The sequence below is a fragment of the Hevea brasiliensis genome, chromosome 16 (assembly GCF_030052815.1).
Source record: "Hevea brasiliensis isolate MT/VB/25A 57/8 chromosome 16, ASM3005281v1, whole genome shotgun sequence".
NCBI lineage: Eukaryota > Viridiplantae > Streptophyta > Magnoliopsida > Malpighiales > Euphorbiaceae > Hevea > Hevea brasiliensis.
Window position 1 is genome coordinate 71,177,516 of NC_079508.1, and position 18,042 is coordinate 71,195,557.

At 33.1% G+C, this 18,042-nt stretch overlaps 1 protein-coding gene and 1 pseudogene across 2 annotated transcripts; both read right to left on the reverse strand.

The window, feature by feature from the left end:
- Positions 1 to 71: 71 nt before the first annotated feature.
- Positions 72 to 2,759, reverse strand: LOC110643877 (myb-related protein 308-like; annotated as a pseudogene).
- Positions 2,760 to 9,407: 6,648 nt separating this feature from the next.
- On the reverse strand, positions 9,408 to 13,751 carry LOC110643875 (uncharacterized). 2 transcript variants are annotated; one of them, XM_021796399.2, is made up of 9 exons: positions 13,484 to 13,751; positions 13,279 to 13,365; positions 11,740 to 12,967; positions 11,502 to 11,592; positions 11,149 to 11,306; positions 11,010 to 11,061; positions 10,707 to 10,786; positions 10,516 to 10,609; positions 9,408 to 10,280 (listed from the first exon to the last, which is right to left on the reverse strand). In XM_021796399.2, the coding sequence occupies exons 3-9, from the start codon at positions 12,925 to 12,927 to the stop codon at positions 9,688 to 9,690; spliced, it is 2,256 nt and encodes a 751-aa protein (XP_021652091.2). In that variant the 5' UTR covers positions 12,928 to 12,967; positions 13,279 to 13,365; positions 13,484 to 13,751; the 3' UTR covers positions 9,408 to 9,687. The 2 variants fall into 2 exon arrangements, with proteins under 2 accessions (XP_021652091.2, XP_057993849.1); XM_058137866.1 differs by having other exon boundaries at positions 13,279 to 13,723.
- Between the last annotated feature and the right edge of the window lie 4,291 nt (positions 13,752 to 18,042).

Here is an 18,042-nt window from a genome sequence, read left to right on the forward strand (position 1 = left end):
ATATGGGTATGTGGTATTTGATTGGAAATGAAAGTGTTTGGAAGGCCTAGGAGAACATGCTTATACTTTTGGTGTCAATTTTTTTTTTTAATAAGTTTGAGATTATGCAAAATGATCGAGATTACCTTGTTATAATTATAAAATGATGTTAATGAGTCATATAACAAACGAAGGATCCAGGAATCCATAATAATCAAGGATTATTAATATGTAATGCTACTAGTTGATTTTGCATTAATAGTATAGAGAAATGAGGAAAGTGGGCAATGAGAACATGGGGTCAGTACCATATGGTGGTTGATTCTTGAAATTTGAAGTGTATCTTTGAGGTAATGGTGCATGGGTCTCTACTCCCAACTAATTAACATGCGCCAGGTGATTGGGGTTTGAAGGGAAGCATGCTATTGAGGAAAGCATGCGCCAGGTGCATGGGTCTCTACTCCCAACTAATTTTGAACATTTTGGATGGGGTGAATGAAGTTAAGGTCTTCGTATATGTATAGGACATTTTGCTATGATAACTAGTGCTTCTAATTTCAAATGGGGACCTGCATTTCCTTATAGCACAAGAGGTAGTCCTGTTGGTATTGGTTGCATGTCCCTCTCATGCACATGCATTATATGCTTTAAAAACACAATTATCATTTCTCCTATTTTGCTTACTTGTTCGATGACAATGAAGTGAATCTAGTAAATAGTACAGCAGCATTCAACACCATCCTTCACAAGCAACAATGGATTCATAGGCCCATACTGTTTCGTTTAAAAGAAGCCCCAATTTCTATCAAAATGTGCAAATTCATGATAGCCTTATACGTATTGGACTTTACATCTCTGCGTTCCAGTAGAGCGAAGTATTTCTTCACCTCTCTCTTACACTTAGTACACTAATTGAAGTCAAACTTTTTCTTGTTATAATAGGTATTAGGCTATGGTGAAAGACAAGGAAGAACAGCAAAAAGAAACAGCCCGTGCACGAGTAAAAGCTGGGGAAGTATAATATTCTCACCTTTTCGGAGAGGGAGGCAAGTTGCATTTGGGTGTGTAGATCAATTATTCGAGATGGCTCAGAGGAATAACCTTGAATGCATATATACAAGCCTTTACTCATAATTTGCTTACAGCTCTAATAACAACAGGAATAACCTTGTATGCAAATTTATAGAGCGAAAACAGGCAGAAAAGTACTCTACTTGTTCTAAAACACTTGAAACCTCCCCTTACGCAATTGATGTTAGATCACATTATGTTCCAAGAAACCTATGATGTCTACTTTTGCTAACATAGACTAGCTCTGTTCAACTTTTGATGATACTGACAAATTACTTAGGTCTCTCACCTTTTCTGCAGATACAACCAAACATGTATAAGCTCTAGGTAAGAAGTCATGTGCCTAAATAGAAAAAGGTATGCACATGTCGTGTGGAGGTTTTTTAGGTTCTTTCTTGTGATTTTATTGCACATACCCTAAAGGTACAAAGGAGAAAAGTGATCTACATATAGTTCTTGTTTTACACTTACAACCACATACAGAATAATGATGACCTGCCGATCGAGAAGGGAAGGATCGGACATTAAGACAAGACTAGTAAGTGGAATCTAAACAAAGCAGGCTATAATATAATAATCCACACGAGTTTTCATTTTATTTAGCACTCTCAAGCCAGTAGGGAATCAATAAAGGAGTCCAATTGAGCATAGTTATCAGTCTTGCGGAGCTGCTCATATTCCTCAAACATCTCATCCAGCACGTTTTCATCTGTGGATATGTAATTTTGGCATGAAGGGGCATAGCCATCAACAAGATTATGATTTTTATTGCAAGGTAAAGGCTCTCCATCATTGATACCATTTCCAGCCTCAAGATTAGAGTAACCCATTCCTAACCATGGAAGATTATGGACTTCTGTATCACCTCTTCCTGCATGACTAGATGAGCTACCTCTCATGCTATTAGTACTGCTTGTTCTAGTAATTGAGACTGAAGTAACCCTGACTGCCTTTGGGAGATCAATCTTTGTCTTTGTAGTCTTCCCATTTGCAGTACCTTGATTACCCTCCTTGTTCTTGTCGTTCTTCTTCTTCTCCTTGCTTTCGCTGCTGGAACTTCTCTTTCCTGAGGTGTTTGTTGAGTCTGTTGCTGAGATGGGAGTCCCAATTGAGTCTTTTGCTGAGATGGGAGTTCCAATAATTCTTGATTTCATTATCAGTTCGGCCCGGTAATCTTCCGCCAATGAGTGACCAGCGGTTTCCGAGAAGGGCATGGGGCGGATGACAAGATCATCCTCATCAGGAGTGATGTTTCCTCTCTTGATATCTGGTCGGAGATAATTCATCCATCTTAGCCTGCAACTCTTGCCACACCTGAGTAGACCTTAACGTAAATTAACACAGAAACAAGAAACCAACTTAATTTAGCTTAAATGAACTATATATGATGACAGGATTAAAGAGGAATGAATCTGTTAAGCAATGATTAAGTACCAGCTTTCTTGGGCAGAGATCTCCAGTGACCTTCACCATGTGCACGAATATAGTTAATGAGAAGCTTGTCTTCTCTAGCAGTCCATGAACCTCTATCCAAACCCACCTGAGAGCAGCATGGAGCTCTCCCCATTTTTGAGTTTTCAACTTTCTTGGAAGATATAGCTAGCTACTATTGCTATACCGTGATCAAGAACAGGATCGAAAGTGGGAGAGATATGCTCCAAAGAACACTTCTTCTTGTTCTCTCCTAGACCCCAAACCCCACCACCACCACCCACCCCACCGCCCGCGCGCCCCCCCCACCCCCTTCCGCCGCGCCCCGGCTGTTTTCTTTATTAGCCAAAACAAGGAGACAAAACAAAGCAAAAGAAAAGACACTCAGATCATCAAGTCTGATCAATGCAATAGACACCACCATTATTGTATGCCCTTAATATCCAAGATTCATAAGGTACGTCTAGGTCTAGACTAAAAATTAGTGTTTATATTTTGGATTCTTTTCAAAAAATTAAATATTCGATGAGTAGATTAAACTTACAAGTGAAATTTACGTAGTGTATATAGAATTTGTTTCCCTTATTAGCAGTGGCAATGGGATATTATGTGATACAACATAAAAGAGACCATATAAAAAGCATTATGGAAATGTAATGATGTATAATGGTTGAACAAGAAATATATTCAAATAGAAATTCTGAATATTAAATCATTATTATTTTTTATGCCCTATGATTGGGGTTCAACTTGATCCACATTTAATGCGGATTTAATAAATTCTCAGTGATATAAAATGTCTTATTTATTCTTTATTTTTTTTAAGGCAAAGTTTCCTTCTTATTTACACTCTTTCGTTTTTCTATGATTTTCCTCCAATTATATTTATTGATTCTATTTTCTATTTTTTAAATAAATAATAATAAATTGTGTTTTCATTTATGAGAAAAAAAAAATTCAAACTTCTTCTTTATATTTATATTTTTTCTCTCTATATATGTATAGGTACACACACCTCTAATCTTTATATATGACCCTGATGAGATAACCATTACTCTACTCTGCGTATACCTTTTTTCTTGATACGTCTAAAGCACTACTTTGGTGAAATATCAATTTTGAACCATCTGCTAGAGGTTGTAAAATCAGAACAATCCTTGAATTTTAATAACATATACATAATATTTAAATTTTAATTTTGAACAGCCATATACATATATTTATTTGTTGTATAGTACATAGAATCAACTTATATTAATAATATATATTTAAGTTAACTGTGATATTTATCATTTAAATAATTCAATTGAGTATGTGGCGTGTTATCCTATATTGATTATATATATTTTAGTCAATTGAGTCAACTTAATCAATTAATTATGTGCAATTTTACATTGATCATATATATTTGACATTTATCATTTAATTGATTCAATTGAATATATATTTAAGTCAATAAATTTGAGTATGTGACATATCACATTAATCATATTTTAGTCAATTGAGCATTTAATTGAGTAAATTGAATCAATTAACTATTTGTAATGTCATGTTAATCATATATATTGGAGTTAATTATAACAATTATCATTTAAATGATTCAATTGAATATATAATTTAGTCAATTAAATCAACTGAGTATGTAACAAGTCACATTAATCATATATTTTAACCAATTTAACATTTAACTGTGTCAATTTAACCAATTGATAATGTATAATATCACATTAACTATATATATATATATATGAGTCATTTATGATAATTATCATTTAATTAATTTAATTGGATATGTATTTAAATCAATTGAACTAATTTGAGAATGTGACATACCACCTGATCATATATTTTAGTCAATTGAATCATTTGATTATGCACAATATTGTCACATTGATCATGCATATTTAAGTTAATTATGAAAATTATTATTTAATCGATTCAATTGAATATGTATTTGGGCCAGTTGAATCAATTTGAGCATGTGATATGCCGCATTGATTATATATTTTAATCAATTAAACATTTAATTGAGTCAATTGAAACAATTTATTATGTGCAATGTTATATTGATCATATATCAATTGTACAATTATCATTTAATTGACTCAATTGAATAAAAATTTGAGTCAATTGAATTATTTTAAGTATGTAATATGTCATATTAATTGATCATATATTTTAATCAATTGAGCTTTTAATTAAGTCAGTTGAATTAATTGATTATGTGTAACATTATATTGATAATATATATTTGAGTCAATTATAATAATTATTATTTAATTAATTTAACTGAATTAATTTGAATATGTGATATGTCACATTGATTATAAATTTTAATTATTTAAATTTTTAATTGAGTAAATTGAATAAAAATACATTATTTATTTATACAAAATAAAATTTTTGTAATTGAGTCCATTGAATTCATTTCAAATTATAATATTAATTATTTATTTATTATTATATATACATTAATTGAGTGAATTTAATCAATTTAAATTTAGATTGATAATTATTTAAATATAATTAAGCAATATATTATATTATTTTTTAATATTGATATTCACACTCGCACGAATTCTAATATTAACTTGAAAAAAAAGTATATATGATTCATTATTGCCAATAAAAAATTATGATTAAAAATTAATTATAATATGATGATTTTTATAGAAAATAATTAAATTACGAAGATTAGAATTAAAAAAAAAATACGAAAGAGAATTTTATATTGAGATTTGTTGGAGTTTCTATTCTCTATGCATTTTTTTTTTTATTTACATGAATAATTTTTTTTTAAAATTTAATTTACATGAATAAATGGTTTTTTTTATGAGAATTGATAGAAATAAAGTAGTTGGATATATATTGAAACTTATGATATATTTATATTAAAATTTGAAATTACAATAAATTAAGTAGACACAATTTAAAATTTAAATTTTAAATATTTATATTTTCACATGAAAATAGTATAAAGAATATTCTAGTAAAGTAATTTAATTTTTATATATGAAATAACTTTATTATCCCACTGATTATGTAACCCCTAAAATTTTAAATTTTATTATTTTATGAGCAATTTTGGTATTTTAATTTTATTTAAATTTTAGGAATTTTTTTTTGAAATTTTTCGGATTTTAAAAATCGGGTTCGATTTTTCCGAAAATATAAACTTTGATGATTTTTAAAAATTAATTTAAAGACCATATGGCAAAACTAAAAATATATTTGGAATCTAAGAATTTTTCTGAGTTTTCTGGAATTTTTTCGGAATTTTTGGACCTCGTTTTCGGTCCCGAGACAGAGTTAAAATTCAAAATTTTGTATTCCGAATCGAACCGACTGAATCGAACCGGATCGGATCGGACCGATCGAATCGGACCAGCTCCCTTCCCTTTTTCTTCCTCCCGCGCGCGTCTCCTCCTCCTTCTCTCTTTCTCCCGTTTTCTCTCTCCTCCCACCCTCGGCGACCACCTCCCTGCCTCCCATTTCACGCCACAAACGGCGGAACGCGCGTCGCTCCTCGCGAGTGCGACCGTTCACCTTCCCGGCCAAAATTCGGCTGATCCAGCCACCAATTGGACCGGGTCTTGTGTCTAAAATCATCTACTCGTAGAGAGCTTTCCATAGACACTAAGAACACCGAAATCCATCGAGCGGTTTGTCCAATTTTTGCCCGGGAAGTTTTAGCCCATTTTGACTTTCGGGCTAGATTTCTCGCAAACCGTGAACCCCACGAGAAAATCGAGAGTACCAGAGTGCTCCAATTGTCGAGAGCTTCGCGGGGATATAAATTTCAAAATTTTCCGATACCGTTTTTCGGTAGGTCCCACGGAACTTCGCAGTGTTTTTCCGAGCATTAAATGAGCTTAGAAAATTCTAAAAAATTTATGTACTAACCCCCGTGTTGTGGGCTTCGTGTAGGTATCCTCAATTCGCGGAAATTCGATAGTTGACAATTTCCAAAAGTCTCCGAATTGGACCGAGGTTTTGGCTACCCCCCCATTGTCAGACATCCCGAGCGCGTTCTCGAAGTCGGAATCGGCAAAGGTAAACCTGAACCTTGCTTTTTCGTAATTTTCTAGTGCTTAAATAGGATTAAAAATCAATAAAATATTCGTGGTAGCTCGGAAAATTATGATTCTTTTTGAAATAGCCTAGTAATATTGTTAAGGACCGCGGGGCAAGGTTTTAGAATTTTTAGAGCTTATTTGGGCAGTTTTTGCAAAAATGATCAATTATAAGGACTAAATTGAAATTTTACATACTGTAATGAATGATTGATTTGATGGGCCCAGGAGGGGCTGTGTGATGTGATTGAGTTGTGGATATATGGATTGTGAATATAGAAGTGTGTTTTGAGCCATTTTGCAGGTTGGGTAGGTCTTAGGTATAGGGGAGACTCGATTTTCCGACTTAGGACGTACTTGGTCTTTTCTTGATTTGTATTGAGTCATTTGTATTAAATAATTGTAATGTAATTTTCAGGTGAGCCGGGACAGCCTTCTTCCTCCGCCCAGCCGCCATAGTGACCGTTGTCAAGTCTGTGAGTAAAATATTAATTTTAATTGTAATTTCACTATTATTATATGTTCAGGCATGCCCATGCATCACTTATATGCATATATCTATGTAGATAAATTTTAGGCACGATTTATGTTGCATTCATAACTGTGAAAGTGCTATGTATGTTGTTGTGGTAATTTGGAGCAGTGTGCGTGCGTTGGCGTGCGTGTGATGTGGTGTGGACTATGGATAGGACGGGTAGACACGGCTTGAGATCTTCGCTGGGATCCGGTCCTTTGGGGTAGACACGGCTTGAGTTCTTCGCTGGGACCCCGATTTGGTTATTAAGTGGAAGTCCGAGCTGAGTTCTTATTGGAATTAAGAGAGTTAGGGATCACTCCCATATATATTATGATTGATATTAGCGTGAGTGCTCCAAATTACCTTTTGATGTTATGATGTGAAAATGTTATTGATGTTGCATTTCACTCTTGCATTAGTTTGAGATAGTTATAGAGATTATGGTTAAAATTGATATTTTACTCTACGCTCACTCCTGTTCAATATTTTTCGAGGATTTTATTGTGGTTAACCTGCTTTTCTCCTTCGCAGGTTGTTTGTCAATATTTGTGTAATTTTATTTACTCCTAGAATTTCCGCATGTGTTAGAAGTATTTATTTGATTTTGGTCTGTAATATTATTACCATGTTGGACCTGTAAACGTATGATGATGTGCATGTTTGATGGACTGAATGAGGGAGCCGAGCTCCCATATGTTTTTATGATGATATGAGTATGTGGAGGGTGAGCTGAGCTCCCCAATTGAGTATTCTATGTGTTTAGGTGAGTCAAAAACTCCGTTGGTAGGTCTATTTTATGGTGATTTCTTGAAATTGGGACCAAATGGGCCTTAGAGTTGGGTTAAGTGAATAGTTAGGCTTACTACGGGCCTCGGGGGCTTTAGGCTGGCCCAGGCCCTAGTGTCGGTCCGGCCCATAGGTTGGGTCGTAATAGATTATAGATCAAGTTGATCTCTCAATAATTTTCATTTTTTATATTCTTGTCCTTCATTTTCTAAATTATGTCTTTCTACCTAACATTTTTTTCATCCATGCAAAAAATATTTAACGTGTTTAGTTAAAACCATATTTTTTATTTCCATGAAATAATGGATCAATCACAAATTAAATATCAAGGCTATTATATTTTTATAATACATAAATAAATTCTCTTTTTAAAATTCATTTATGGATCAAATATCTAATTCAATTAAGGAATTCTTTATTTTATTTATTTTTACAATAAAATTTAGATGAAGTAAACTCATCGGTTCAGGGCAAATTATATCATCAATTTCACGATTATAATAGAATTTACAGATCAGCAAGAGAAACAATTGATAAAATTGTTAACTTATTTCATTATTATTAATGGAATACACTTATTCAACTCTATGACATGATATTTCAAGAGCATTCAAGAATTCCCAAAATGGAAGTGGACAAAAGATCTCCTTATTTTCATCAAATGTACACGTAAATACAGGGAAGCAAAAACACAAAAATTACATCCAACAATGCCTGGGATGACAAACCCCACAAATGTCATGCAACAGAAGCTAGTTTAGTTAGCCAGTAGTATATGTACACATCCCAATAGCCTATAAATAATGCACAATTCTAGCTTGTGATGATCGATTACACCAAGGAAAACATCAATGGGCAATTGTAAGTCTAGTAGGTCCCAAGCAAGGACTAGTGAGTCACATTCAATTGTTGTTGACAATAGGGTTCCAAAATGGGAAAAAATTATAAAATTTGGAATCCCATTTTCATATTGGGAGTCGCTGTTGTTTTTGTTCGTAGTAAATTCTACAATTAGAAATCTGTGTGATTAATCATTTTGGCTGTGCACTATAATATAAATAGCGTATCCACTACTATACTTTTGTCAATTATAGTAGTCATTTCATTGTCATTCGCGGTCGTCAATTAAGGGTATGATAATAGGATGAGTTTAAAAAAATTATAAAATTAATTATTATATTTAATAAAAATAAAAGTAAAATTAAAAAAAATTAATTAATACTTTTTAAATCGATAAATAATTATAAATTTGCTGACCATTAACCTATCACGGGTGACGGTTGAAAACCCATTAGAAGAAAATTTGTTTTATAAATAATAAAATATTTATTTTATTTTTAATTTTTATTTACAATTAAAATAAATATATAAAATTATAATTTATTAATATTTTATTATTTTTCTTTTAATATATCTCCATTAATATTACTTTATTAAAAATTAAATAATTCATATTATTTTTTTAAATTAATGGATTTTAGTAAATAAGAATATATTAATAAATTAATGAATAAACTATTATTTTTAAAAAGAAAGTGCCAAGACAGATATGTCAAATCATAGAATAATGTAATTAACATGTGTATCAAAATCGAATGAGAATGTAATTAAGGCCTGGTCAATTGTGAAACCAGGGTAAAAGATATGCTGTAATTTGTACTTCCACCTGAAATGATCTACTTTTAACTATACTAAACAACTGTAATTGTCATGTATGGTGCCTGCCCAGAACCACAAGGGCGTGCACGGCATGGCCAAGGCCAACCTTTGATGATACTACAGAAACGACACAAAACTAAGCCTTTGACAATTCTGTCAAACCAGAAGGCATCAAATGCGTAGAGGTAACCCATAATTGAGGTATGTCCTAATTCTTCCGTCCCAGCCAGCAGTTACAATCACCAGACCCCACAAGTGAGGAGAACTGAAGATATTATGGCAGGCATTCTTCAAAAACTTGTATTCAGATTTACTCTTTGTAGGTGAGACAGCAACAGGGCTTGAATCAGTAAGTTTCTCTTCAGGCCAAGTTGCAGATCCCCTAGTTAAAGAATCCAACAAAAACCCACGAGTAAGAGAGAAACAATCTGATGAAGTCGGAAGCATTTTGTGGTCCAGCTCCCCCAAAAATTTATGATGGTTGTGCCCGTGCTTTCCATTACTTCCCAGTATATCCCTACCAGATGTGGGAGATACAAGTGTTCCTGGTCCACTTTTAATGCCGCACCATGGTATAGCAATGGACACATTTCGAGACATGAAGCTTTCATAAGACTGGACGTTTTTCTCTCTAGAGAGACTCTTTTCTTGGCTATTGTAGTTCCAAATGTAGACATTAGAATCTTCGCTTGTTGAGACAATATGTTTCCCATCTGTGGTAAAAGATGCAGACATTTGGTTCGCTGCAATACCAATGCTAGACACTGAGAAGGGAAAACAAGTTAATGGTCAAAATAATGCGAACTGCAATGCTAATGAAATTCATGATTTAACATCCTGGAACAGATGATAAAGTGGCAAAAAAAAATGCATATTTCACGCTAGGAACATTATCTAAGATGGTAATTTGCAAGACAAACCAGAGGATTATCTCACAAGTAACACCAAATAAAGAAGGGGCAAACCAAAAGGATCAAGTCAATAGCAATAGATACCAACCTTTAAATTTGCATATGACATCCATGCCATTCAATACTCGTACTATTGAATCAGCCGAAGTTACCAATACTTTGGTTGGATCACCTGGGGAGAACTGGATGATAAAAGTGCAACAGTTAAGTCTTTAGCCAACTAAAATCAATATAAATGGAACAAGTTATTTTAACAAGAAAGGGACAAAACTTGACCACCTCAAAGCCAGTAATCCTCCTGCCTGATAACTTCTTTTTGGCCTGTAAGGATATTTGAGCATCCAGTTGCAAGCAATTATCTGCAACATAAACCATGATCCAAGGGTGGTCAGCGAGGAACCTCTCTATGCAAATGATATCAAGGAATGGAAAGTCGAAATTAATCTATGTATTTATCATTGCTAATACAAAGAACAATAACTAGAAGTGTAATTGTTTAGCAGCATCACAAAATTGCCCCATTCAATTAGTTTTGTGGTAGAGAACTAAAGAAATTTTCCTTTATATCATATAAATTCATACCTATGATATCATAAAAAAGACAATTTCCTGTCAGTGTGCCCACTATTCCACCCTGCAGAATTCAAGCAAAGGATTTTTAAATTAAATTAATCTGAAAGAAGAAAAAATGATATTTACACCTGGAAGCTAAAATTCCCACCTTTCCATCAGGACGATAAGACACAGCAGTAACAATTTCCCTTATAACTGTATAATCAACAACCTGGCAACCAAGCACTTCCCAGATGCGAATCTTTCCATCTATTGAACCACTGATGAAATAATTATCATCAACAGGATTGAAGTCAACACAAGTTACTGCAATGAAAATGATAGCAATATTCAATTATCTGAATATCAGTGTAAAACAGCCAAATGAAAATGGAACAAAGAATGGAGATCAGACTAAAATAAGTCAACCAACTGTAACTAAATGGTTTATACCAAACACTGTAACTAAATGGTTTATACCAAACACGTTAAGGAGAACTTCAGATATAGCAAGAGACACACCATAATTATTATGGGAAAAAATTCTCAGGCATCTGTCATGTCCCACTTGCCAGAGGCGAATTGTCTGATCAACAGAAGATGATAGCAGAAACTGCAGAATTATAAATAAGATAAAAAGAAATTACACTTCTTTCAGTCAAGGAACTTTATGCAATATTAGAGCACAGCCTAAAATTAAATTTCTTCAAATTCCAGAAAACTAATTGCAATCTTTATCCAATAAAACTGGGATACTAACCCTTTTTTTAGACCATGAGAGATCCAAAACCTCACCATTGTGTCCCTGAAACTCATGCAGAGGTTTCTCCAATACTTTGAAAGCCTTGGGTGGAAAAATAACACAAGTGGAGTCTGATGATATGTGCCTCTTTCTTGTATCAACTTTCATTGTATCCACATCAAGAGAAGCTATCTTGGAAAGATGATTCATTGAGAAATATAGAAATGAAGGATCATCAGATGGCATGTGAAATTGGTCTAATCTATCATCTTCAATCACCCTCCACACACGCACAACACCATCTTCACCACCACTTGCCAAGTATTGCCCATCATGACTGAATTTCATTGTCAAAATTGATCCATTATGTGCTAAAAATTCCTGCTCAGCGTAGAGCGAAGACAATTCCTTGCACCGCTTTTTGCATGAATGTACTTTAACTCTTTGCATCTTTGATCCTACAGTTGATTCATAATCACGGGGCTTCAAAGCTGCTGCCCCTTGTCTATCAGCAATTGGTGCTGCATGACTTAATCTTCCTAATCTTCTTAACCAACTCCTCTTTGCTTTCTTTTTTGCTTCCATCATAACCATGGCATCACTCGCATATTTATTCATAAGTCGCTGAATCAAAGGAGATGCCCCAGTCGTCCTCTGAAACTCTTCAAAACTAAGAGATTGGTTGGAGCCTACTGCACGTAGTCTGCTAAGCATCCCATTTTGATCAAGTTCATCCACTATAAACTCCGTTCCATCATCCAAGTTTCTAATTTTACACAGAGTCGTATCCTCCACTGTACCATTTTCAAATGAATCTCGAGTTTCAGTTGAGGGAGAAGACAATGGAGACTGAGACGACATACGAACATATTCAAAACCTGACGTCCTCAACACTGCCCCACTACTATCCACCATTCTATCAATACCCAGTTGGATTTCGGTCAAGGATTGAACAGCTGACTCCTCCTGGGCGATTTTATTTTGATCCGAACTTAAGCCCATCCACTTTAGGAACCTCATGCGACGATCATGAACACTTTCTAGTGTCCTAAACCAAACCTCGTACTGAGCAAAATTATTATCAAACTCAACACTAGAACTGCAATCGTCATAACAAGTTGAATCCGAATCGGACACAGAAGAAATATCCTCGCGGCTATCAAAAAATCGTTCCTCTTCCTCTCTCTCTTCACTGTAACTCCCCATTACTTTTATTTATTATTATTTTCTATGAACCCATAAAATCCTGAATAATTCGAGGGGAGAAAAAGATATAGCGTTAAACCCTTGATTTCGTCCAAAACTCTTGAATAAACAGTACAGATTGCAATCCAAAATACAGAATCAGAAAATCAAATAAAATCCAGAAGAAAAACAGATCTCGTAACAAGGACTTTAGCCTCTAGAGCTCTGAAATGAAATCCCTTTTTCTTCTATTATTAATAATCAATATCCAAACTGATGGGATTCATTAAAATCGTAACAAAAAAGGGATTGTTTGCTAGTGAAAACAATATCAACAATCATAGCAGAAAGAAGAGGCAGAGATTTGCAAACCTGGGTCGCCGTGAAAATTTCGGTCAAAACCCGGAAATCAACAAGCACACCCGGCACTTCCTCCCTCCCTTCCTCTCCCTCACAAGTCTGAATAGAAGTTTCGACTTAGGATGGCAAAGCATATATGCCACAAACGAAGAAAATAATAATAATATAAATGAAAAGGGAGATGTTAAATTAAGAATTGAGGAAAAGAACAAACGACCTCGGAATCAGCGTCGGTACGAAGAAAGAAATTAGAGGAAGGAATAGATCCAAAATGTAAGAAAACTATAAGAAACTCGTTATTCCCTCTCTGGCTCTGAGTTCTGAGTCTATTACAACAGATTTCTTACAGTCGCTTCAGTTGGTACGCAGCTGTTTCGTGTGACGTTCCGGTGATGATATGTTTTCTGGACTTTTCGTTTCGTTTCACAGATGTTTACTTTTCACTCCTTGAAATTTGCTACTATTTCAATATTATCCTCTTCGTGGCGCCAAACAAACGCGGCCGTTTACCTCACAATATATTGGCCACGTTGACTTAGTAGACACGTCATATCACCACATCAATGGAAGCGTTGAGCATCTCTCATTTTTAGGTTGACTGGATCAGATTTTCCACCAACGTGTCATTTCAGGAGTCCACTTTGAAATTTCAATTTCTAGTGGTCATCATTAATTTTATTCTTTTTTTAAATCATTATTATTTTTCAATTTAATTAATGCAAAAAAAAATATATTTTCATAAGATTTTATGAGTCTTAAAATCGAATTAATTAAATAAAAAAAAATCTGTTAGTAAATTAGTTTGTTAAATATTTAAAAATAAAATTGTTAAAATTTTTAAAAATAATTAAATTCAATTGATTTAAACAAATTACATTTTTTTAGGTTCGAAATTTAAAAATTATAAATATTTATATTTTTCATAAAAATTTTGGTTTGATTATATGCTTTAAATCGGACCAATTATACAATTCGACAACGGTCCACTTTTAAAAACATCAGTTCTGACTAGTTATTATATTAATTATATTGGCTCCAAATTCCTTAAGCTCTGTTTGGGAAAAAATTAGTGGAATGAAAGAAAATAAAGAGAAATATGTGAATGAAGAGAAAATGGATATTTTACACTCTTGTTTGTGCGAGAAAATAGAAGAAAAATAAAAAAAATGAATAGAATAATTTTTTTATTCTTATAAAATTTATTTTTAATAAATTATTATACAGTTTTTTTGGTGTCAATATGGTGTGAAATTTTTTTAATAAATTCCAAATGAATTTTCCACCCAAAATTTTACTTCCTATTTATTTTAATGGATATTTTTTAAAATTTTGTCAGCATAACTTTTTTCTTAATTCAAGCAAACTTAATACTTGAGAAATTATAAAAATATATACATTTTACAATTTTATATTTTCACACTTAAAATATGTGATTGAATTAAATTTTAATTTATTCACCGTAATATTAATGGATTTTATAATCTATTGTCTTGCATATATATTTCATGTTTTCTAATAAATATTAATTTATAATATTTTATATTAATAAGATTTAAATCACATAGCCAACTGCTTCATTAGGAGTATATAAATTATTTTATATAATGTGTTTTCTTTTTTTATACATTTAATTTTTTTTTGGAATTGAAATATTAAATTTTAAATATAATATTAATATTATTGAATTAATGTTGAATAATATATTTTGTCATTAAAATCTGTAATAAATAATTGTTGAATCTAAATTATTACAAGCTACATATAAATACATTAAGAAATTACTTGTGCTAATACACGTCGTGATTGATAATTTTAATATATAAATAATTTTAATTTATATATTTTTTAATTTTAATATATAAAAATTAAATAATATCTTATTTTTTATTAATTATTTCATATTCTATTTTTTATATATTTTATTATTTATTAATTAAATATTATTTTATATTTTTTATTAATTTTTTTACCTCTCAAATTTTGTAATAAAATTTCATAATAAAAATAATAATGATATAATAATATAAGAGGAACGTTGTTCAAAGATATATAGTTATTTTTTATATTTTTTATTAATTAGATATTATTTTATATTTTTTATTATTTTTTTATCTCTTAAATTTTTTAATAGAGATTTCATAATTAAAATAATAAAAATATAGTAATATAATAGGAACATTGCTTAAAAATATATAACCATTTGAAATTGATTCAACCATGTGATTATTTTTATCATTTTAAATTGTCGCATGGTGTTTTGCAGTCGCCTGGACGAGTTCTCACCGAAGTGGGAAAGAGTGAGGAGTCGCCACTTTAATTTTGAGGGAAATTAAAGGAAACTATTTGTACACAAAAAAAAAAAGATTAATTAAAAGAAATCACTTTGAAAACAGAGATTCTAGGTTCGAGGTCCATATACGGGCGGGGAAGGTGTTAAGCACCCCGCCTCGTCCCTCTATGAGGGTAAACAGATTTAACATTATGCTATTTACAAATTAAAATCGGAAGTTAGGGGGTTAGAATGATAGTGTTAATCCCTTTGATAAAAGGGAATATTTGATTTTTCACTGTTTCAGGTTACCCAGATACATAAGTACATGAGATGACCCTTAGTGAGTTGGTGTTGCGTAGCAATTTTGGTTTAGAGGGTTACTTTGCGTGTTGTGTTATTTTAGTTTGGATTTGAGAGGATCCGGGTAAAAGCCTCTCCGGAACTTTAGGAATAATCTGTTTAAAGTTTGAGTGAGGAATTTCGGATGAGAACTCTCCTCCGATTTCCATATGTTTATTAAAATTTTGATTGAGAATCGGATAAGAACTCTCCTCCGATCTCTTTAAGTTTGTAATTTTAGAGTTTTAATGAAGGATCTCGGATAAGAACTCTCCTCCGATCTCCACATATTTATTAAAATTTTGATTGAAAATCGGATAAGAACTCTCCTCCGATCTCTTTAAGCATTTATTAAAATATTGGTTGAGAATCGGATAAGAACTCTCCTTCGATCTCTTTAAGCATTTATTAAAATTTTGGTTGAGAATCGGATAAGAACTCTCATCCGATCTCTTTAAGTTTGTAATTTTAGAGTTTTAATGAAGGATCTCAGATAAGAACTCTCCTCCAATCTCCTACTTTGTTTGATGAGGATCGGGTAAGAACTCTCCCCCGACCTCTTAGAATTTAGTTACGATCGTATATCGTAAGAACCTTAGACTAAGGGTTCTGGCATCCGAAAATGCTGGAACCCGAACGAGGCTTCTTTTAACCCGTTGATACCTTATAACTAGGTAGGGAATACCTGACTGAATTTTTACCGATCTCCTTTGTGATCGCCTTACCAGTACCTTTTGATAGATAATGTTCGATTTCTTTCGCTTACTAGTCTGAGATCCGATCTTACCTCGATCCCCCACTATACCAGGCTATCTCCTGAGCTTGTTTAGTGGTTCGACTTCATAAATTTTCCTCCGTAATGACAGCCGTACTAGTTTATGCCATGGCTTATTTCAAATTGCCTTCTTCCTTTCACCGAAGTATTAATAGTATGGTTGCAAGATTTTGGTGGGGTCAATTGAAAGAGGAAAAGAAGATTCATTGGGTTGCTTGGAGGAAAATGTGCAATCCAAAGTCCTAAGAAGGGCTGGGCTTCAGAGATCTAGAAGATCTCAATCGAGCCTTATTAGCAAAGCAGGGATGGAGAATTTTGACTAACCCAAATTGTCTTCTAGCTAAGGTTCTTAAAGGGAAATATTTCCCTCATGCTTCTTTCATGGATGTGAGATTGGGGAGCTCCCCCTCATGGGGGTGGCAAAGTATCTTATAGGGTTGAAAAGTGTTGGAGAAAGGAGTTTGCTGGCATGTTAATAATGGTAATTCTATTTTGTGTAAGCAAGATTTGTGGGTTCCTAAGTCTTTCCTGAATCCTCCTCAAGTGAAGCTTAATCATAACCCAGCAGTGTGTTGGGCGTCTTAGTTAATGAAAGAGGGCACAAATTCTTGAGATATGGATACCCTTAATCAAAATTTTAGTGTAGAAGAAGTTCAAAAAATTATTTCTATTCCTATCCTATAGTTTAGGGGGGCAGATAGAATGGTATGGCACTTTGAGAGGAGGGGGATGTATAAATTTAATTCTGGGTATCAAGTAGCTAGACAGCTTCATGGGAGGAATCTCAATTTTACTAATGCAGGTCCAGGGCCAAATTCTCAATAGCAGAATTCCATTTTTTAGAGAAGCATATGGAAAATTCAGATTTCTTCTAAAATAGCATTATTTATTTGGAAGTTCCTAAAGGAATGGCTTCCAGCAAGAGAGATTTTGCAAAATAGACTCCCTCATATTCCAACTGAATGTTCTTTTTATGGTCAAAAGGAAACAATGAAGCACTTGTTCTTCCATTGCCCGAGAGTGGTTCAAGTCTGGTTTCACCCTCTTCTCAATTTGCGCTCAACTTTAATTAATGGGGACTCTATAATTGATTGTTGGTCAGAGATTGCAACTGCCTTACCCCACTTTTAAGCTGATCAGGATTATCTTCCTTTGGTTGCTTTTTTGTTGTGGCATTTATGGAAATCTAAAAACATGCTTACTTTTGAAAATAAGCAAATGCAATTCCAAGAAGTGGTTTTAACAGCAATTCAATTTTTTTGAAGAGTTTTAACAAGCTCATAAAGCTTCTCAATCACTTCCCACTCAATCACCTTGGCCTTCATCTAGTTGGTCCCCTCCTGCACCTGGTTGTTTCAAAATCAATTTTGATGCAGCTTTGGCAAAACAC